At 40.8% G+C, this 23,139-nt stretch overlaps 1 protein-coding gene across 1 annotated transcript in view; it reads right to left on the bottom strand.

Annotated features, from left to right (window-relative positions):
- Positions 1-5,159: 5,159 nt before the first annotated feature.
- GNA13 (G protein subunit alpha 13) overlaps positions 5,160-23,139 on the bottom strand; it is a 43,860-nt gene continuing 25,880 nt past the window's right edge. The window contains exons 3-4 of the mRNA XM_084646775.1: positions 19,351-19,401; positions 5,160-11,863 (exon numbers count right to left, since the gene is read on the bottom strand). Coding sequence (XP_084502901.1) covers positions 11,291-11,863; positions 19,351-19,401 — 624 coding nt within the window. The 3' untranslated portion in view covers positions 5,160-11,290. The remainder of the gene's footprint in view (positions 11,864-19,350; positions 19,402-23,139) is intronic.

Genomic DNA, 23,139 nt, shown 5'->3' on the forward strand with positions numbered 1-23,139 from the left:
GGATTTCTGTCTGGCCTCTCTCAGTTCCAAGAGAGAACAACCATGTAAACAAAGAGCACAAACAAAAGCCGCTCCCCCCACCCCAAGATTTGAAAGTATCTTGTCCCCTTATTGGTCCTTTGGGTCAGGTGCCAGCCAGGTTAGCTGAGCTTCTTAACCCTTTACAGGTAACAGAATGTTGCTTCTGGCCAGGAGGGATTTTATAGCACTGTATACAGAAAGGTGGTTACCCTTCACTGTATATTTATGACAACTACTTCCTCTACTTCAGTGGATTTTACCTAACAAAAGCTGGCTACTTCCCAGAGTGCAGTCAGAGTGAGACAGGGTATGTGGTGAAGAGTCCATAGTTTGGGGGAAAACACCTGCAGGGATTGGCTTTGCACTGTGCCATGTGGAGAGCGGAGGGTAGAAGCATCAGGTTGAAAGAGGTGAGCAGGATGGGGGATGTTGCAGTGTTCACCCTCAAAGATGAGCACTCCTCTACCTTGGAGGAAGGAGGCCTAAGAGAAGGACAGCGTCACATCCCTGGTGCTGGAGAAGAAAGGACAAGACCTAGTTATAATGAATACAGAGGAAATGTATTTATTTTTGAGGCTGCTGGCTACAGCCAGGACACTGTAGATCCCCCTGGCTCTCTAGCTCCCACACGAACTAAAACCCACCTGTGATAGCCAGAGTCGCCACACAGGGGGGTCTCTAAATCCTGGTCTGGACTAAACAGCCATCCAAGAGGCAAATTACAGCTTTACAACCACCCTATGTGCATGCTGACAAGTGTGTTGAAGCCTTACTCTCTGCAGGGATGTTCTGTGTCTCCCAAAGGCCTGCCCCTTTCACTACTCATGGGTGTGAGGGAGCAAGTGCACAGGTGGCTCAATAGTTACTGCTGTTTGCTGTGGAGGGGGCTCTGCCTCACCCATTAACCTTTATGTGCGGCTTCACCTAGCCTCCCCCTGCACTGGAGCACAGCTGTGCTTACCTCAGTGTATCCTAGAGTAGGGTTTGCAGAATCAAGTCCTTAATATTTAATCAAGCCGTGAGGAGGGACACAAGACTGACAGAGTATGTTTGTCTGCACACGTGTGGGCGGGGAGCATAGCTCTTGCCTTTATTGGGTGTATTTCTCATTTCTTCTGGATGTTTTGATTCCTTATCTTGAATCTTCTGCAGCTTGTTTACTGAACTAAAGTTTAAGGATTCTCTATGACTCTGCGACCACATTCTCGCCTGCCAGCGGGTGGGGCTGCTTATGTGTTCTTCTGAGAGCGTCTCTCACTGGGGAGGGGCACCCAACTTCTGTCAAAAAACCCTGCTCTTCATTTACCCAGCCTGCACACAAACAATGCAGAGAGGGAGAAGGAAGGGAGAACGGGGGATTCAAATAATCTTTCTTACATACAAGGTAGGGACAATCATCACATAAATGCAGAGCCATGTACTGTAGAACCAGCCAGAGTCAGAAGGGACTTGGGCTTTATTCCAAACCCTTCTTGTCATTCATTTCAGCTTGTTTTTTTTTAATTTGCAATTGAGGATGAGCATAAAGGAAAAAAACTGGTCTCAGTGTGTGGGGGGTAGGGAGAGAAACAGCTGAGCAGTGTGTCACTCAGCCCAGCCTGAAGTAGAGGTACAAAGAATAAGCAATTGTTAGGCAATTGTTCTGGCTGTTGTCCACTCTTTATTTGCAGACAGTACACAAGAGGTTCTTTATCCAACAGAGTACGTTCTGCTGCACAATAAAATGCTCACTTTAAAAAACCCTACACCCCAGCCTTCAGTCTTCTTTGGTGCTCACGTTAATAGATTTCAAAAAGAAGGAACTAATCAGATGTGCACTTAACAAGCACGTGGCATGAGGCTTCACAATATTCCCTCCCTCCTTTATACTTTGTCATCCCTTGGTGTGCTGAATCTAATTTAGGCCAGATCCTGCTATCAAGACCCTATGCATGCACTAGCATGTTTTGCACCAGTTTTTCAGCACCCAGTGCTCACAATGTGTTAAAACCACCTGCAATCACCCCTAGAGTCAGAAGCAGGATCAGAAACAGAACCCATTCTCCTGGATCACAGGCCTGGGCTCTGTCCACTGGACCACTCTGCAAAAGATAAAATCATCACATGCATCCAAACAAACAGCTCAACAGGGAAAAATCTAGATTTAAAAGTTCTAGTTTTAAAACACTTCACATGCAATAAAACCTTCAACCACCACTGTTACAAACAGCACCAGAGTTCTGGCAGGACCCTTGTTTAAGCTCTTATCCAGAACACCTCGACAGAATAAACTGTATAGAACTCCATTTATCTACCTTGAAGGGATGGGCCCACCCTCCACCCTGCTAAGATTTGAGCTTGTGGTTTATGGAAGTGCAGCAAAAACGGATACCTACCCAGGTGTTTAAGCAGAGTGGTAAGCGTAGTACATTCGAATCTAATGCTTCAAGCCCAACCCTCCAAACTGTTAAAGGAAGCCCATCACCTCTAATTATTGGACTAATTTAAAAACCAAAGTAACTCCAGTTTCTGACCAAGCCCCCTTAATACAGCTTGATGGAACAAAATAAAGTTTCTTTTTTCCACCCATATCTAGGGGTTTTTCTGCTCTGTTTTTCAGGTTCACTAGGATGGGAAAATCATAGAATATCAGGGTTGGAAGGGACCTCAGGGGTTCATCTAGTCCAACCCCCTGCTCAAAGCAGGGCCGATCCCCAGCATGACTTACGGGAGATCCATACAAACATGTACGATGAACAGAGTATTTTGCTGCCAACGTCTGCAGCTATATAGTCAATGTAGGTGTTTCGTGAGGCGTTAGAGGGGACTCAGGTTTTAGACAAGTGTGTGTTTTTCAGGCTGGTGGCTACATATGAAATGATTTCCAAGAGACAGCACAGGTGGAGTTTTTGAACAGCAAAGTTTCAGGTATCATGGGAGCTGTTTGATGTGAACAAAAATTAAGTGGCTTAATCCCAGTGTTATATGCAGAAAATAGACCGGCCTCATTTTGCTGGGATCTAGAGCAGAATTCTCATCCCCTTGCTTCCCCATCACCTTTGTTATTGGCTGCAAAAGAGCCAAGCCCTGGATCAGAGCGGACTTTTGTCCTGTTTACACACCTGTCCTGCAGAGCAATGCTTCTCCTGCGAGGCAGCTGCTCCTGCAGCACTTTGCACTCGAGCGGAGAAACATGACAATGGGCAAGTTAGCGCCTCCCCAGGAATGAGAACCTGGAGTCAGTTTGAAACCGTCTCCCAGGGCTTGCCTAGCAAAGCAGCTGCACAACTGGATGCCAATAGCTGTGCAGGAGGCTACTTCAAGGCAGCTTTATGCAAGCTTTGGTCTCTTGTGTCAGTTTCCTCATTGTGTAATCTGTGCTACTTTGACAGGAAGGAAGAGGTTTAAGAAACTACTCACCATGCAGCTTTCCCCCCCCCCTTCCAAATTAAAAAAAGTGAACAAGCCTTCAGCTTACTCAAAGGGGCAACTCCAGGACTCTTCCCTAACCTATTCATTGGCTGATTATTGTCCCAGTCAGTTTCTCATTCCTTTCCCTTCTGCACCCCCCCCCCCCGCAAACTCACCCTATTTACTGCTGTAGCATAATTTGGAACTTGCAAGCTCTTCTGATGGGTATGATTAACTACCAATGGTTCTTATTTTAGAACTGCCTTGCAGCCTGCACATGTCAGAAAAGATTAATTTAGTAGCATACAACTATCAGTCACACATAGACCTGGGAAGTCTAGAAGAATCTACATAGTTCATATCAACCAAAAACGAAAGCCCAAATAATCCTTGATGTAAGAGGGCCCTACGACACTTCTGTCCTCTGATGATGGGAAGTGGGATAAGTGGTACTAGCTAGTTTTTGACACTATAGCTGGTCATTTAGCGTTCTAAAGGGGGTTCAGTTTAGCCCTTCAAGGCAAGAGGCTATATTTTAGACACAAGAGGGAGGAAGTAAAGGAGATTATATAAAGAAGTTCAAAACAGAGAAACCCTATTACATAGGTATCAGTCACAGCAATACAGCAAGTACTGATGAGTCACTCAAGTGCAGGCATTCTTCAGTGTGAAGGTAAGTGGCAAAGTGAAAGCAATGATGTGACATACCATTTTTAAGAAACAGTTCTATAGGAGCAGCTAAGTTACTGTAACACTTGATGAGCCTGATCAAACCTTATTGCAAAGCAGGGGAAAAACTGCTTTTCTAGTGATCTTGCACTAGATCTTTTATCTCCTAATTTCCATAAGGTCAAGTATGAGTTTTCAGAGTCAACTGGTAAGATGGCACACTTTAAGTGAGGAAGACAATGTTCTTTGCAAGGAAGTGGGAGGGGGAGATGGAACACAGCCGCCCCTGCCCCCATTCCTTTGTAGGAAGATTAGTGTGGTGTGATGGTGTTGACACTGAAGTTAAGAGCGACAAAGCAGAAAATTCTGTGCAGATGGCAGCTATCATACATTTAATCAGATGACTATATTTTTGACACTTCAAACAAGTGTCAAAAAGCCAGGTCCTGCAACATGCTTCACTCCCATTGCATTCAGTGGGACTTCAGCACCCTAGGAGCCATCCCAGGCACGGGTCCATAACTGATGGAGAAGGGATCAGCACTATCCTCCTAACAGTTTAGTATTGTAGCTACACAAAATACTATGGCAAAAATTGACACTGCTGTATTCTATGATGCAACAATAGGAAGGCTACAAATCCCTGCAGCTATATTGTGAATAAGCTAATTAATTTATACAAGGTTTTGCCATTTAACCCCATAAAAAGCACAGAAATGCCATTCAGATGACCCAACATCTTAAGGGTTTTTAAATTCTGGTCACAGGACTGGTGATCAAATGCTGTGCGATAGTGAGGACAAAGCGCTGTTGCTTTGTTCAGGTTTTACATTGTATCTCCTATGCTGAAAGGATGTCAAGGGCACCTAGAGCTTTGGAAGGATGCCCTTCAGCACAGAGTTTGTGCAAGACCAGAAATCATTATGATGTCCTTGCTACAAAAGTTTGAAATCAAAATACATTAGTGAATATTTTAAATTAGGGGCAGATTCAAACTTTGCTGTTCTTAAGCCTTAAACAAACCCCCTCAGCTATACATGATTAACTACTGAAGGTAAAGTAAATTCATAGCACCCAAATGAGGCTGTATATGTTTATTTATCGTCAGTAATTTTTTTTAAACACAAGGCAAAATATTAATAGCTGAAAGGCAACACTTGCAGAGTATGTACAGAGCAATGTACAACTGAATGTAAGAGGCTTTAATCTATTAGTAATTTAACCATTTTATAAAAGCAAGTGATGCTTTTTCTCTTTAAGACCTTCTTTAGAAATAATTTATTGCCAATTCTGAACTAAAGCAAGGAGAGCAATGTACAATATAAAGATGCTGTTAGCCCCAGGAAAGTTATAAAAGATACACATATAAAAACTGTAAGCCACAAACATTTATACAAAGCTAATACAAATCTTGATTGTTAAAGAATCTATGAGGTTGTTACAAAATATTTTTCATAAGGCTTCATGGAAGGTAAACTCTCACTGCTATTGAAAGCACAGGAAAGCAGTTTTAAATATTCTGCAATTCAATTATTTGTTTTCAAGTTCAAGGCAAAGAAATTGCAAATGGCACTGTATTGCGATGCTGTGTAATTTAAAAAACCCCTATCTTAGATTCATCTACATCATGGTACCATCAAATACAGAATGACCTAAAAAGTCATCTTGTGACTAATTGAGCATGAAACACGGATTATTCTGAAACAGGAAATGTTGCTTTTGGAAAACAACTTCTGCAACCATCTTTAAAGATAAATGCCTAGAGATTCTTGACCAGCTTGGCAACCAGCAGGAAAGCTAAAGGGGTGCACAACTATCGCAGTCTTCAAGTGGCAACTTGCTTATAAACTCAGAGGGCCCTACCCCAAACAGTGCTGTGTTCAGAACTATCAGGTGTGTGTGTGTTTGTCTGAGTTTTACATACATTAACAGCAGGATGGAATAAAAGCCCGTTAGTTCCAAACTTTCTGCTGAAGTTATGAGGAGTTCAAAATACTGACTCAGTATTAGCCAAGAGTCAGGCAATACTACAGACATGCTCAAAGCATTTTAGGTTTGCTAGAATCCTGGATGGCAGGATTAAAAACCCTTTTACCAGACACTCATTAGCCAGAGGCCTCTCTGGAAAGATGAGAGGGGGACTCCTCCCTAGGGGCCAGCATTTATTTTTTAGAATGCGAGATTACATTCTGCAGGGGCTGATGGCTTACTCCACCTGAGGAATGTGGGGACCTACTCCATTGGTAAGTGGATTTTTTCAAGACCTGGTGAACAGCCACCATTTATTTTCAGGTACCAAACCAAATTTAAACAATGCAGCAAGGAACGTTTGCTAAATGCCATTTTCACCTTCAAGTACAGACTGTACAAGATAGTGGTATATAGAAATCATAGCTCAATGCAGTTACTGATCAGTCAGTGCGGCAGTGTCTAGCCAATGATCCTTGGAAAATTAGTCCCATTAAAAGTAGCTTTTTTTAAATACAAAAAAGCCTCCGGATTTTTTCTGCATTCCACCTCCACTGGAAATTTAAGCCCTGACTGAGTGTAAACCAGTATGGTACAGTCTTCACTTTTATTAGCTTTTGATCACACATTTGCTTTTGCTTCTGCTTCAGTACGTATATGGACAGTCTCTGTTCTGCAATATTACATTACTACACCTTGCATCCAAATTATACATTTCCACACAAAAAAAATGCATCCAGTAACAAATCCCAAAAGAAATAAAGCCGCCTAAACGGTGCTTTCTTTCAGTGTGATGGAAATGGCCATAGTGTAGTTTTGAGCCAGTCTGTCACATAGGAACAAATTTACAATGTTTCAAGGTTAGACTTCGGGGGGCAAAAACATGTGAGAGAGAATAGGGAGAAGGAGAGAATACCAGCAAATGATTTACTTCAATATAATTGTCTTAGATGGAATTAGTCAGTGTAAGTTTCAGATGGAGAGAAGTTTCACACACTGAATTTCCTACCCTGTCTTGATGTCAAAGTTTAAGGCTGAGTGATCCAAGGAAAGGGGTGGCTAGAACTCCAGTTAAGAAAACAAGACCTTTCTGGGAAGAACATACGTGACACCCAACCAAAACCAAGTAGCATGTATTTTGGATTAGTCCAAGGTGTATGGAAGCATTCTGAAAAGCAGTTCTACTCATCGTTAGGGACCCTTCAGAAACATTTACTTGATAAAGTGAAGTCCAAAGGCTTGATTCTTAACATTCACCTCCCACTGACTTCAGCTGGACTTGTGGGTGCCTGACACCACTGAGACACAGGTGCTATTCCTGCACGGGCATCAATTTTAATGAACATTTCCTGCGATGTGAAATTTCAGTTTCAATTTTTTTTATAAGTGAATTTTTGTTTAGACTGATAGAAATCATTGGCATAGTTAAGAGTATTTTCCATTTCTATAGCACTGCATCTACAGATTTCTAAGCACTTTGCAGTGGTGGGTAAACACTATTCCCATTTTACTGATGAATGAGGTACAGAGAAGCTTAAATGACTTAGTCACAGGAAGTCAGAGGCAGAGTTGGGAATAAAGCCCAAGCTTCCCTGACTCCTACCAAAATGATCCCATCTTCAATGCAGACGGTTTTAAGCCATTAGAACCTTATGTCAAACCACTTGCCACACATGCAGTGCATCTATGATAAAACCCATCTTAAGAAATTGCTCTCCTACCACAAGAATTAGCTTGTTTTATGGGGCAAGTATCAAAACAGAACACTGGAGGGGCAAACAGAACTATTTGATTTGTGCAGTAGTGACCTGGACTTATTTCTTTAACACACCAATTGGCCAAGCTTAATTTTATTTAGTAAGTGCTCTTCGGCATACAAAGTTTCAGCCAAAAGTATATTTTGCCCCACAGCCAAAGTGAAACCCCACAAGAGTTAGTTGTAATGGCACTTTGGGCAGAATACAACTGGTGACAAATGGCACCTGTAGAAAACCCTATGTAGCACGTTTGGCTCAAGTATTCTGACAATAAGGAAAATAGTTTGAGGCTTAAAAAATGCCACCATGGAGAAGCAGAATAGGAGGCAGTTAGACAAAAAGGCACCCTTTAAAAATTGGAAGTCAAATCCTACTGAGGACAATAGAAAGGAACCCAAACTTTGGCAAGGCTAGTGTACAAGTATAACTAGGCAGGCCAAAAAAGAATTTGAAGAGCCTACCAAAAGACACAAACTAACAGCAAAAATTTTTTCAGTACATCAGAAGCAGGAAGCCTGCCAAACAATCAGGAGGGGCCACTGGACAACTGAGATGCTAAGAGCATGTTCAAGGAAGACAAAGCTGTTGCAGAGAAACTAAATGAATTCTTTGCATTGGTACTCACTGCAGAGGATAGGAGAGATTTCCACACCTGAGCCATTCTTTTCAGGTGACAAATCTGTGCAAGTGTCAGAGATTGAGGGGTCATTAGAGGCGGCTTTGGAACAAACTGAAACTAAACAGTAATAAGTCACCAGGACCAGATGGTATTTCCCCAAGAGTTCTGAATGAACTCAAATATGAAATAGCAGAACCACTAACTGTGGTACATAACCAACAGCTTAAATCGGCCTCTGTATCATATGACTGGCAGATAGTTCATGTAATGCCTTTTTTTTTTTTTTTTTTTTAAAAGGCTCCATAAGCGCTCCTGGCAATTACAGGCCTGCCAGCTTAACTTCAGTACCAGGCAAACTGATTGAAACTACAGTAAAGAACAGAATTATCAAATGCATGGATAACATATGTTGGGGAAGAGTCACTGTTTTTGTAAAGGGAAATCATGCTTCACCAATCTAACAATTCTTTGAGGAGGTCAAACATATGGACAAGGGTGATTAAGTAGATATAGTATACTTGGACTTTCAGAGTCTTTGACAAGTTCCCACACCAAAGGCTCTTAAGCAAAGTAAGCAGTCATACTTTGGGCTAAGATGGAAGCTCCTCTCGTGGATCAGGAAACAAAGGGTAGGAATAAATGGTCAGTTTTCAGAGTGGAGAGAGGTAAATAGGGTCCCTCAAGGATCTGTGCTAGGACCTATGCTGTTCAATATATTCACAAGTAATCTAGAAAAAGGGGTAAACAGAGGTGACAGTCTGCAGATGATACAAAATTACTCAAGACAGCAGTCAGCTTTGGATTTAACTAAGAGTTATAAAGGGATCTCAAAACTGGGTGACTGTGCAACAAAATGGCAGACGCAAAGTAATGGACACAGGAAAACAATGACAAATATACACATAAATGAGAGGGTCTACATTAACTGTTACCACGCATGAAAGATCTTTGGAGTCGCTGTGGATAGTCTTCTGAAAACATCAGCTCAATATGCAGTGGTAGTCAAACCAGTAGGAAAGGGACAGATAAGACAGAAAATATCATAATGCCACTACATAAATCCATGGTATGACCACACCTTGAATAGGATGTTCATTCTGGTAGTCTCATCTCCAAAAAGATTAGAATTGGAAAAAGTATAGAGAAGGGCAAAAAAAATGACTAGGGTATGGAACAGCTTCCATGTGAGGAGAGATTAAAAAGACAGACTGCTCAGCTTCAAAAAGAGACAACTAAACAGGGGTGGGTGGGGGGGTGGGAAATGAGAGAGCTCTGTAAAATCATGAAGGAGGTGGAGAAAGCGAACAGGGAAGTGTTATTTACATAACACAAGAACCAGGCGTCACCCAATGAAATTACAGGCAGCAGGTTTTAAACAAACATAAGGAAGTACTTCTTCACACAACCCAGTCAACCTATAGAAGTTGTTGCCAGTGAATGTTGTAAAGGCCAAAAGTATAACTGCATTAAAAAAAGAATTGGGTAAGTTCCTGGAGTACAGGTCCAGCAATGGCTATTAGCCAAGATGGTCAGGGATGTTTCTAAACCCCTCACTCCCAGAAGCTGGGACTGGACAACAGCGGATAAATCGCTCAATAAATTGCCCTTCTCTGTTCATTCCCTATGAAGATCTGGTACTGGCCACTGTCAAAAGACTGGATACTGGGCTAGATGGACAATTGGTCTGACCGAGTATGGCCATTCTTATAGTTCTAGGGATTTCTAGACCTGATTCTGACAGACTCTCTGAAGTCTGCAGACTTTAGCATTTACTATTGTGACATGTTATGCTCATCTTTCTGTATAGACTTTTGGCCTAGTGGTGTTTGGCCTATTTACCCATATCTGCATAAGGCCACACTGTGGGAATTTGTCTTCATATAAGGCCACTGCAGAAGGAAAGAAGACAGGAGGCACTTATGTTTGCGAATACTTCTGTGCATTAGTGAATGCTTGTTGATGTAGGACTAGGCACACTGTAAAGTTATGGTGAAAAGATACAAAAGCACTTCAAATCGGCCTAAACTCTGGGGCAAGGTACCTAGATGTAAGCTATTCAGCACAGTGACAAATTCTAAAGCTAAGTTTGCGTCTCCTTCCCACATCAAAATTTCAGATCACAGTGCTCTGTGCTTTGTTATAGCTCTAAGAAGCAGAATACTTAAAATATGCAATAGAAAATGAAGTTTAGAGTGAACTGTGCCATTTACTAGTTCTTGATCATCTTAGTCTTTATAAACAATTCTGGCAGAAGGTATTAATGCTGACAGTTCCCAACTTTTTTGTATTCCCTGACCTAAAGCATACCCTACCCAAAAACCCATGCAAAACTTTATATTTAAGGTAGGAAAGGCATTATTGTCAAGTATCCTAGCTTCTACATGACTCCAACAAGAAATTTATGGAATATCTACCAATGAAGGACCTGAGAAATTAAAGTCAGCTATATTATCACAGTCTTCATTATAGAATTAAGGAGGAGGTGAAAAGGAACAGTTTTCAAAAATCACTACTACAAGTCTAATGTAATTCTGATGAATGTACACAAGTCTGGACGTGGAACTTTGACAGTGGACTGTGTTTTCTAGATATACTTTTTGCAACATAAAAGCACTGGAGGTCAAGTTTAGTCACTTTACAGGTTATTTGGACTTAGGTTTGCTATAAAATTATAACTGAGTCAACTCAAAGCTACAGTGGAAGAGATTAAAGCCTCAATTTCAGCAGAAATTGGCAATAATGTGTTCAGCAGCAGCTTTCAGCCACACATCAAGAAGTCTGACAGGACCTGGATTTTTCTACTCCCGTTGTAAACCACAATTTTAAAAACACAAAAGGTATTCAAATAAAAATGTCTTTTTGCACATCACTGTAGCATAAGCTGCTTGAGGTTGTCATGAAGGATGGTATCCTTGACGTCACGGAAAACCAGCCGGATGTTTTCTGTGTTAATAGCAGTGGTGAAGTGGTGGTATAGGGGCTTCTGCTGTTGGTCCCGGCGTTTGGTACGAAAACAATCCACCAGGAATTTTTGGACGTCTATTAAGCAGTGGGGATCCCCTTCGAACTCTGGGAAATAGTTTTTGATGCTCACTTTTTGTACTTTTTCCTCAAGCAAGTCTGTCTTATTTAGAAATAGAATGATGGAGACATTGCTGAAAACCCGGTTGTTGACTATTGTTTCAAAAATGTTCAGTGATTCTGTAAGGCGATTTGTTAGCCGATCCTCCATGAGCACCTGGTCAAATTCACTTGAGGAGACCAGGAAAAGTATCGATGTGACACTGTCGAAGCACTCGAACCAACGTTTCCTTTCTGATCTTTGGCCACCTACATCAACCATCTTGAAGGGAACATTTTTAATTTCGAAGTCGTACTCGTGAATCCCTTTCGTGGGTCTTCGTGCCAGCAGAATATCTTGCTGCGATGGAAGATAATCCTAAAAAAATAAAGCAAAGTTTGCTGGTTAGGGAACAATAATGACCATAGTGGCTTTAGCAGACTTCTGACCCAGAAAAGTTGGAAGGAAATTTATTTTTGAAGAGTCTTCATGCACTATTCCATTTTAAAAAGTTCTCAGTCTCTAAAACTGGGATTAACACACCCAATCCTAAAATGAGAATCCCTCTAGAGCAGTGTTTCTCAATGACCAGTCCATGGACTGGCATCAGTCCCTGAGATCTCCCCGATACAGTTTAAGGCAGCAGCAAGCTGGTCCTTGGTATCAAAAAGGTTGAGAAACACTGCTTTAGAGAACTGAAACTTTCCCTTTGCTACATATCAAGTGACCTTGGTAAACAATATTGGAAGAAGCATTACCCATTCCTCATGCCACCAGCTTCTTTTATTCCCTCACTACAGATTCTTTTGTAAGAAGTCTCCTTCCCCCATCTGTTATACAATGTGCATTTGTTGGCTCACCCTCTACCCCAGAGGGCTGCATTAGAACGATTCTACCAATTCTAACAAACAGTAAGCACTCACTCACTAGCTTTCCCCTCTTTGGCATATTGCTCAGCTGATCATGATTAATTAAAGAACAGAACCACTGTTTGACAAGGTATTAAGACTACCTAAGTTTTTATTGAATCCATAGATGCCATCACAAAGAAGCCGGAAACACAAGGAACTCCTTAATGCCTGCACAGCAACCTTACTGTCTCTCTCTCTCATGGGAAACAGGCAACATGAGTTTCTAGGCGTTCCATTATGAGTAGCTACATCCCATGGAATGGAAATACTCCGTACAAGTTAAGAGTTGTTTCTCCAAAGTGTAGGAATTTAAACAGATGAATCCAAAAGACCAAAGTTGTGGGATCTGATCCCTAAAGAAAGCTAATGCATTTTTGGCTTCTCCATTTTCACAGGAGTAATTTTGCTGATTTGTGCATTTACCTCTGAGCAGCCAGTTTGCTAAATTTTATGTTCACAGATTTGTTCTCCAGGTATATATAAATCCTTTGTTATACTTCACTGTTCAGACATGTCATGCTTTGGTATTCATGGCAGTTTTAGAAAACAAGCTCTAGGTTTCAAACATAGAAGTTTAAAATCAAGTCTCTCTTCACTTAAAAATCTATTCAGAGATCTTTTCCTGATAATCCCAGTCAATGAAGGGCTCCCGGCTCAACATGAGGCCTTGGGAACACTTGTGAAGTAAGGTCAAGAGAACTGATTCAACCAACTTCTACTGGGTTAGAAAAAAACCCCTAAATAAAAACAGTTAAACAAACAAAACTAGAATTTAACAGTAGTACAGTTTGGATTTTGAAATGCCTAAATATGCCTGTTTTGCTTTAAATTAAAGCTATACAAAACCTGAATGTTTAATTCGTTTCAATCAGGGATTGTTATAAAATTTCAGACAAACTGTTTAAAAACAATTAACAAGACAATATTAATATCACTGCAAGCTTTTACAGACAGGGAATTATGGGATTCTATTTTAATAGACATCTGTTAAAATGAATTTTTAAAAGGGTTTAAGCTGAATTTAAAACAAAAGCAAGATTTTAAGGAGCACTTTGTTTTAATGCATGAAAACCAGAAAGTGAAACTAATGAGGGAACAGCAACCGTTTTGTCTAAACTCCTGATTCTTTTATTTCAAGCTGGCCTCAACTGAGATGTTTGGGTGATTCTGATAAAAAACAGTTACCAAGAAACTTTCTGAGCCACCACAAGGCTCCCCTCTTTGCTCTCATCTTTAGGGTACTGACGTACACTCATGATGTTGCCACCTAGTTTCTCAGAAGGAAAGCCGAAGACTTTAGAACTTCACCTACTGTCTTAAAAGTGACCCATGGAAAAAAAAGCTGGGCTTTTGCCCTTCTTTGCCTCTTTCTCATGGATAAAAGCAGGCTGAAAGGTTAATAAGTTTTCCTGCTTGCTTTACTACATTAAATTCAGGTCTTGTCTGCCAGGAAAAGACTAACACGGGAAAATCTGAGAAATAACATCACAGAGGCTGAAAACTAAGAAACTGAGCAAGGATTGAGTTAGATTTTAAAGTGCTGCACTTTTTTTTTTTTTTTTTTCCAAACACACACACTTAACTGCGGTGCCTAATGAACATTTGGGAGAGTGGCTGTCCATGCTGCAGAGTGACCACCACCACCCTTTCTGTAAAGGAGCAAAAGATCAAACACATTCCTGAGATCAACTCCCTCTCAAAGAGGTCCTCCATCAAAGCCAGGGACCAGACATTCCTGATATTTCTAAAGGTAAAAGACAAGCAAACTTTTTAAACACATTTCAAATACACAAAACAGGGCACAAAGCATATTTCTAAAATTCCTTTCCAGCAGATAAAATGCAAGACCCTGACCTCCTATTAGAGCTCCCAAGATACACATGCCTGCAAGAGCACCATCAGTGACCAGGACATCTGGGTTAAGCTCACAACTGGGCATTAACGTTCGGCTTAAATTTCAATGAAAAAGTGTTTCACTTCCCCTCTTAAAGACCGTTTACTGTTACTGGCACATAAAAGCCACCACATTTTAATTAAATGTAGCCAAATGTGAAGTAACTGTACACAGTCTGTAAAGGGCATTGTGAATGTCAAGCAGTCTGTGCACAGTTGAAGGCACCATTGACTGATAAGATTCCCATCAATTCCCATCTCCTCATAGGTTTCCCAATGCCTAAGCATGGAAAAAAACTGAATTTCACCTCGTTCCAATTCATTTCTCCATCCCCACAGTCTGATCCACTCTTCCCTGTCATACGTGCAACCACAGGGCACCAATTCCTTCCTTTCTATTTCATATTTATACTTGAGGCCTTCTTGCTCCTGTATAATTTCTTAAGTCATCCCCTCCTTTCAATCCTCACTGCCAACGTTCTGGATCACGCTATTGTTCTTATAGCCAGTACAAATGACATCTCCATCACTGGCCTCCCTGAAACATCCCATGTCCATCAGTCTGCATCTCACTTCTTGTCACTCTCAACCTTGTCCCTAGGACTCCACCCCCTTTTTCAGCTTTGCCATTTCCTTTTCTCCTTACAGACAAAACAAGCAAGGTAGGAATGAAGATGTTACTATTCCAAGGAGCCAAGCATCTTCAACTCCTCCAAATGCCTCCTCAAAATCCACCACTTTGGCCTTATTTTCCACCCTCTACTTCCACTCCTGCACTGTCTGCTCTCCCAACCTACTTAGAAATATCAGAACGTGTCACTTGCTAGTGTGACTCACTTTGTCTCCCTAATCTGGATTGGAATCCGTTCAAGGCAGAGACCAGGTCTCCGAGGATATGTCCACGCTGAGGTAGGAATAGGATTCCCCTGCCCATGTACATGTTCGCGACAGATCAATGAGAGCTAGAATGAGTGCAAATAGCAGTATAGCTGGGGTAACACAGGAAGCAGAGACACGACTGAGCTGTGCCAAGTATGTACCTGCCCATCTTGGCTGTGCCTCTGCTGCCGTTGCCGGTGCTACCTGACTACACTGCTATTTATACTTGCACTAGTTCTCATCAAGCTGCTACGTGTGTGTGTGTGTGTGTACAGGAGCAGGGGACTCCTACCTCTCCTGTGGTGCTGACATAGCTGTAATCTAACATGCCGTGCAAAGCTAAGGTCCTATATAAAATGTTTACAATTAATATTTACTTGACCAATAGTGAGAAAAAGATATGGAAAAATAGAGAAATTTACAATTCAGCTTTGAAATAAACATATATGTTATAATCATATATGTAAATGAACCGATTTCCTTATTCTGTTGACTTGGTCAAGCAATCTGAACGAGTAGGTTTTAGACATGCTGATCTCTCTAGCTTCCTTATGTTAAAGGAGAAAAGACCATAGTCCTGTCTGTTCATTACCAATGTAATTTCAAATCAGTCTGTTTGCATGAGACAGGAACAGGGAGTGCTTCTACCCATAAACTGCTACAGTTCCAAAGCACAACAATAATCTTTAACCGCCAGCAAAAAGCTGTGCTCTAATCATACAAATGAGAAGGAATAAACCAAGAGAGCTTTACCCAAAGCTATATTTACACTTTCGTAACAAAATTACCTAGCGTTTGCCTGAAAATATCTAGTCATTTCCGTTAAAAGATGATTTTGAAGAAAACTACACATCTTAATGTTTGTGATTTACAATTAGATTAAATACGATTATCCAACTTTAAAAGTCAATCTTTAAAACTCACCATTTTAATAAGTGACTAAAATCATTTTGCTTCAAAATGCAATTGCTAAAGAAATGCAGTCATTTATTGTATAACTCTTTCAGGCATAGTTAACTGGAATTTCCGATATTGCTATAATTCCTTTTCATAGTTCTGATTAAGAACTTTAAGGTGGCTGCAAAAAAGAAGCAGGCCCGGCCCCAAAGTGACTGTTTTAAATTTAATCCGTGGACAGGCATAACAATGGGTGTGAAAAATCTGGACAGAAAGTTAAAAGCGCCATCTGGGTGACTACGAGAGACAATCCGTACTCCTGTTATTGCTTCAGACAGATGCCATAAGGCAAAAGGCAAACAGCACTGATGTTGAAACTTCTAAATGAGACTCCGTAAGTGTTATGTGAGATCTAACCTGATAATCAAGTTAGGAAAGGTTTTGTTTTGGTTCTACATATAGTTTAAGTTTAGATGATAGCTTAGATTCTCCTCAATCAAAATCACTGCAAAAAAAGAAAATAAAGAATTAGGTGCATGCTGTTCTGGCCACCCCATCTGAAAAAAAGATATATTAGAGTTGTAAAAGATACAGAGAAAGGCAACAAAAATGACTGAGGTATGGAACAGCTTCTGTATGAGGAGAAATTAAAAAGACTGGGACTGGTTCAGCTTCAGAGAGAGAGGACTAAAGAAGGGGAAATGATAGAGGTCTATAAAATGATGAACGGTGTGGAGGAAGTGAACAGGGAAATGTTATTTACTTAATCACAACACAAGAACCTGGGGTCACCCAATGAAATTAACAGGCAGCAGGTTTAAAAACAAACAAAAAGGAAATACTTCTTCATACAGTGCAAAGTCAATTGGTGGAACTTGTTGCCAGGGGATGTTGTGAAGGCTAAAACTATCACAGGGTTCAAAAAAGAATTAGGTAAGTTCATGGAGGACAGGACCATCGATGGCCATTAGTCAAGATGGTCAGGGATGTAACCCAATGCTCTGGGTGTCCCTAGCCTCTGACTGTCAGGGCCTGGGAGCACACAGGGGATGGATCACTCAGTGATTGCCTGTTCTGTTCATTCCATTCTGTTCAAACCCCCCACTCCTCCCAAAGCACCTGACACCGGCCACTACTGGAAGACAGGATACTGGACTAGATGAACCATCATTCTGACCCAGTAGGGCCACTCTTATGTTCTAAGTATTGGGTATTATTAGGCTTCAAAGCATTTGTTGAGAATATAGGTGCTGACTTTATTTTTCCCTGTGGGTGCTGCACCAAGGCCCACCCTCACTCTACCCCTTCCCCCAATGCCCCACCCTCACTCTGCCTCTTCCTGCCCCCAGTCCGCCCCCTCCCAGAGTTCCGAGCCTGCCCACAGCTCTCCGCCCTCCTGCAAGCCTCCTCCCGAGATGCCAAACAGCTGATCAGTGCCGCTGCCGAACAGCTGTGGCTGGTGGATGCTGAGCACCCTTTTTTCCCCCTCAGGGTGTGGCGCTCCAGCACCAGAGCACCCCTGGAGTTGGCACCTATGGCTGGGAATATAACAGAGATGCAGTGTCTCCGCAGTTAGGTTTGATGTTAGCTTCCCATTGTAAGGCCAATTTTCATGCATAAGTTCTGCAATACAAGACTGCTGGACATGAATATACAAACTGAATATACACACAAGCCCATGAGGCAAAAATTACAACCAAAATGGCTATCATTAATAGGAGGCAATACAATCCCATGGAAAATGGACTGTTGAAACGTTTTCCAGCACAGACACAATATAAATTTAATACGGGATGAAATCTTTAACTGTGTTATATGCCAGGCACATTACAAAACGTAACAGTGATCTGTACAATCACTTAATTTCTCGTTCTAGAGGTTTCTTACATAAGCACAAAAAGTTTTCTAGAAGAGGCATCTTTGAGTATCAATAATTAGATCTGTACTGTCCCAGAGCCATCCAGATCAATGGATGTACAGTGTTACTAGCAAATTCAGGACAGCAAAATACACAATCCAGATAACCACTTTGTAAACATTTTTCTTTAATGTACATTTATGGTCATAAGAATTACTAAAAATAAAACCACCCTATTTAACAGATCTGCTCCAGGTGTGCATGGACATAAGCTTACCACTTCTCAATCCTGTTAGTAGTGTTAGAATAAGCTGAGCTGGATTTAAACATGGCTCATGCATCATCAGAATACTCTCTAACGTTAGAATCTTTATTGAAAGTGATATGTGAACCCAGTAAATCCAGCTTGACTTTTAGATCCCAGTGGGAGCTTGTTAGAAAAAGCCATATTTTTTAATTTGTAAAAAGAGCACATCTGATTTTCAAATTAAATACAACAAACAGGGAAACAGTGCTATTTTCGCAGACGTTTTCAGAACACAGCAGCACCATGTGCTTTCTATGGAAAAATTACTGACTTCATATATTCTGCAGAGTTCAGTGGTGATTGCTAGATTCTACAATTTGTGTCCACAGACTTCTCCTGGCCACTGTCAGACTGTTTTCTAAGTGTTTTGCCATACAGAACAATGACCCTATTTTACTCTATACCTAGGGCCCTACCAATTTCACAGCAATGAAAAACATGTCATGGATCATGAAATCTGGTCTTGTGTGCTTTTACCCCGCACTATACAGATTTCACGGGGAAGACAGTGTTTCTCAAATTGAGGGTCCTGACACAACAGGGAGGGGTGTGTGTGTGTGAAGATTATTTTAGGGGTGTCGCAGTATCGCCACCCTTACTTCTGCGCTGCTGCTGGTGGGGTGCTGCCTTCAGAGCTGGATGCCTGGCCAGCAGCAGCACAGAAGTAAGGGTGGCCATACCATACCATGACATCCTTACGTCTGCGCTGCTTCTGGCAGTGGCTCTACTGCCCAGCTCTGAAGGAAGCGACGCCACCAGCAGCAGCACAGAAGTAAGGGTAGCAGTACTGCAACACCCCCTACAATAGCATTCCCCCCCCCCCCCAAAAAAAACCCTCCTTTTTGGGTGAGGACCAATAGAATTACACCACCATGAAATTTAGGATTTTTAAAATCCTATGATGGTGAAGTTGACCAAAATGGACTGATCCAGACCTGAAGCCACCCATGTTTAGATGTTTTAACCAGTCAACCTGTAGGTTCATGTAAATTACTAAAACAAGATGAAAGCACTATTCCCCAGTTACTACATATAAGTTACATATTTAAACTGAATCAACAAAATCCCTATGATATCCAAGACTAACTTGATTTAAACTTCCCAACTAAATTAAACTTACCGATTCTCCAAGTTTATCCAAGTTGTCCAGGAAATATTTTACAGATTCCCCCTAAAAAACAAAATGAACCGATCAGAGTTTTTCACAGATGGCAGACTTAGTCACAGTAGTTTACAATCTGAAGTCCAGTTACTGAAACCAAACATACTTGGTATAAAAGTTTTAGTCACCGACTTCTATAAATTCTGTATGCAGTTGTATGTAAAGAAGTTTAGTGAGCTTGACACTCATGGAGATTAATATTCAGCCATGTAAAAAAAAGCAGGGACAGTCTAATTTGTAGCAGTTAAAAACTATTTTAAAGTTTAAGATTGTCAAATTTTTTAGTGCTGTTCATTTGGGCAATCACCGTACAAACCTCAGACTCAACTTCGGTATAAAATATTGCATTTAATTTTTTTTTTTTTTTGCTATTCCTGAGTAGTCTGTATATAGGTGCATGGGGACATACAGGCCAACTGAGAAAAGTTCATTTAAACTGCACAATGAAGTCAGCTCCCATTTCTACAGGCCCCACTAGCTATTGAGCATAGCAAGCAGCAGTAGACGGAAAGGTAAAACCATAATGAACGGATGAATCTAACACATTTGAATAAGCCTTCTTGCCAAAGACCACCCTCGATAAGCACACCTTGTTTAGGAAGTTATGAATAATGCTCCAGTCTGCAATTCTATATAATATTTCCTTTACTGAACAGATTATCTTTCGAATTCAATACAATACCAACCCTTGCATGTGGCAACTGCAATTCTGAACACCCTCTCAGATGCAAAAACTAAAATTTACAGAAGCTTGAATAATTCTATTTTTGGTTGATGCCAAATGAAAAACTTAGAGCGTTATAACTGAAATGCCTTGTTGAGATATTCAGTGTCATAACCAGAGGGCAAAGTTGTAAGTTACAGTCCACCAATTCTTAACTACAAAGCAATCAAAATGGGGCTTACTTGGCCATCAATTCAAATAGAGAGCGGTCTATACTATTTTGCCAGTAAAGGTAAGCACAGGAAGTCAACTAATTTTGCAGTACATAAAATGAATTTGTGCATCAAGAGACTTTAAATTACATAAAATATTCAAGATTAGGAGGTACTACATTGAGTCATAAAAGAACGAAAGATAAGGGGGCAGAATTACATCTCTGATAAGGTCCCTCGCTTAAGAATGAATATTTAAAAAATGATCAAGAAGGTCAGTCCTTTCCAGAGACACTATTAAAATGTGAAGTCTGAGTAGGCATTAGGATATTAAAGTAACCAAGATGCCAGAAACTTCTGGCTAGTTGTGACAGGCTTAGAAGTTAAATACCTTTGCCAGCTTTTTCATTTGTAGGTGGAGAGGTCACCTGGTGCAAGTATACACCATACTCAGGTTTTAAAACTGCAGTTTTAATGCAAGCCTTTAATTAGACAAGGTTGGGTCTTTGGAGTGAGTCATCCTGTGCTTGACATACTTAAAGGGACAGACCCTGAGGCGAGTATTTAAAGAACCACTATCACATATTATATTGTATCTGGTTTAATGTCACATACTTTTCATAAACTGACAAACTACGGTATTGGAAAACAGTAACAGATTTCAAATTTTGCTGGAGGAAGGTAGTGGTTGTTCAATATGACTACATGACTTCACACTTGCAATGTCATCTACTACAGAAGATCACAGTGCTTCATAAATTACAGATACAACCTCACCTCTGTGAGGAAGAGGCAGGTGGGCATTCCTATTAGACAGATGAGGAAACAGATACAGGAAAGTGACTTGCTCAAACACAGAAAGTTTGCAGCAGAGCCAGGAAATGCCAGGTCTCCTGACTCCATCTTTTCTTAATCCAAAGCACCTTTTCTACCTGAAAGATTTAGGACAAGATTTTTTTTAAAAGCATGTTTAAAGTTTAGAGCCTAAATAAGGATTTAGGAACTTATGGGAGCTGTTGGGTGCTCAACATCTTTGAAAAAAAACCAGACAATTTAGGTACCTAAATATGGATTTAGATAGTCCAATGTTGTCCTAAGAACCTTCAAAGAACTTTTAAACCAGACAGCACTATTCTGTTTAAGGAATCTACATGGCTCTAATGAGGCCTTAACTCTTCTGCATTTAAATGCACTTGTTACTACCTTTCATTTAAGTCCTGAGAGCTTATTGCCACACTAGTGACTATTCTGTTAAAGCATACAACCTAAACCACAACATATAAAGGTCATAAAGCAGCACCAAAAGCTGCTTTCCAGAAGAGGGGATTTCCTGATAACATGAATGCAAAATACATCAGCACACAGCAATGGCAATGCTCTATAGCGAAGCATTTCACAGTAAGTTTACAAACTAAAGCTCAAAAGCTTCAACAGCTGCATTGAGAAAACTACTTCTACTTGGGTTTTTAGCTTGTTTGCTGCTGTGTCAGAAGATGTGTGCTGGACAGATATCAAGATGGCCATTTTAAGAGTCAGAAAAAGCTAGGAAAAAAAACAAAGAAATATTCCAGTTACAAGGATGCTTTTATATAAAAGTTTAGATTTTCCTCCTGCACTCCTTTACCCTGAGGGCTTGTCTACACTGGCACTTTACAGAGCTGCAACTTTCTCGCTCAGCGGTATGAAAAAACACCCCAAGCACTGCAAGATTCAGTGCTGTAAAGTGCCAGTGTAGACACTGCCCTAGTGCTCCCAGCACTAGTAGCTATTCCCCTTGTGGAGGTGGGGTTGTTTTTTTTTTTTAAAAAAAACTAAACAAGCCACGTTCAGCGCTTTAGCGCTGCAAGCGAAGATGTGTCTTGAGGGTCCATTCTCTGGGCTGGAATGACAGCCACCCTATCTACCTAAGTCCATTCACACAACCAGTGTGACAGCAATGGACAAACTTCCTGACAATATGCTTCAACCTTATATTACCTTTAAGAAGGTAAGAGTCTTTCATTTCTCGTGGACTTTAATTCACATTTTCCCCTTGTCTCTCTAGCCTTGGAGTCTTTTCTCCTTACCCAGGTCATTTCTGTACCTCACACAGCTCAAAGTTAGAGTCTTGACTACTGATCACTTTCAGCCTCACTTGCACCCTTTCAATTTTACTGGACTAAGCACTGTCTTGACTACAGCCCCACTTTTGTTCACTTAGCTGCCCATGCTGAATACGTCTAATAAGAAAGAGTTTGTGTAAGACTTAAGAATTGCTCAAACACACTATTCCCAATCAGGTGGGGATGGAATTCAGAAAACTGCATATTCTAGGCAAATGTTCATGCCTTAAAAGTTAGAACTCTATAAATACTTCAGCTGAGTGAAGGGCAAGATGCAAAACCAATAAATATCACTTTCATGGGGGGGGGAGAAGAAGACTGTCCAGTCCCCAAAGAGCACTTGGGATGTAGAGGTGAGATACAACAACAACAAGGCACATGCCCAGTCAGACAGATTTAATAGGGATACCCTTGTGTGTGCGTGTATCTATCGAGAGAGTGTGTAACTGGATATGATGAGACCTAGTGACAAAAATAAGAAAATCCTTCACTAATACAACTTTTTCTTTTTTAAATACAGAGGACAGAAGAGTCTTATGCATATTATGTGGATAAAGGACAAGTGTGTCCTTATTTAAGAGGACTAAGACAGCAACTGTTACAATTCTATTTAAAGGAAGACAGACATCTTAGTTTTTTTTTCCCCTTTAAACCTACTATTGTCACTTGTAATACCCAAGATGGTTAAGTGAAAGATTAGGAATTCCTCCCCCCCTCCCACTCCAGTTTAGTTTGCATTTGAGAGAACTTTAGTATTTATACAAGTTTG

The sequence above is a fragment of the Lepidochelys olivacea genome, assembly GCF_965140295.1.
Source record: "Lepidochelys olivacea isolate rLepOli2 genome assembly, chromosome: 14".
Lineage (NCBI taxonomy): Eukaryota > Metazoa > Chordata > Testudines > Cheloniidae > Lepidochelys > Lepidochelys olivacea.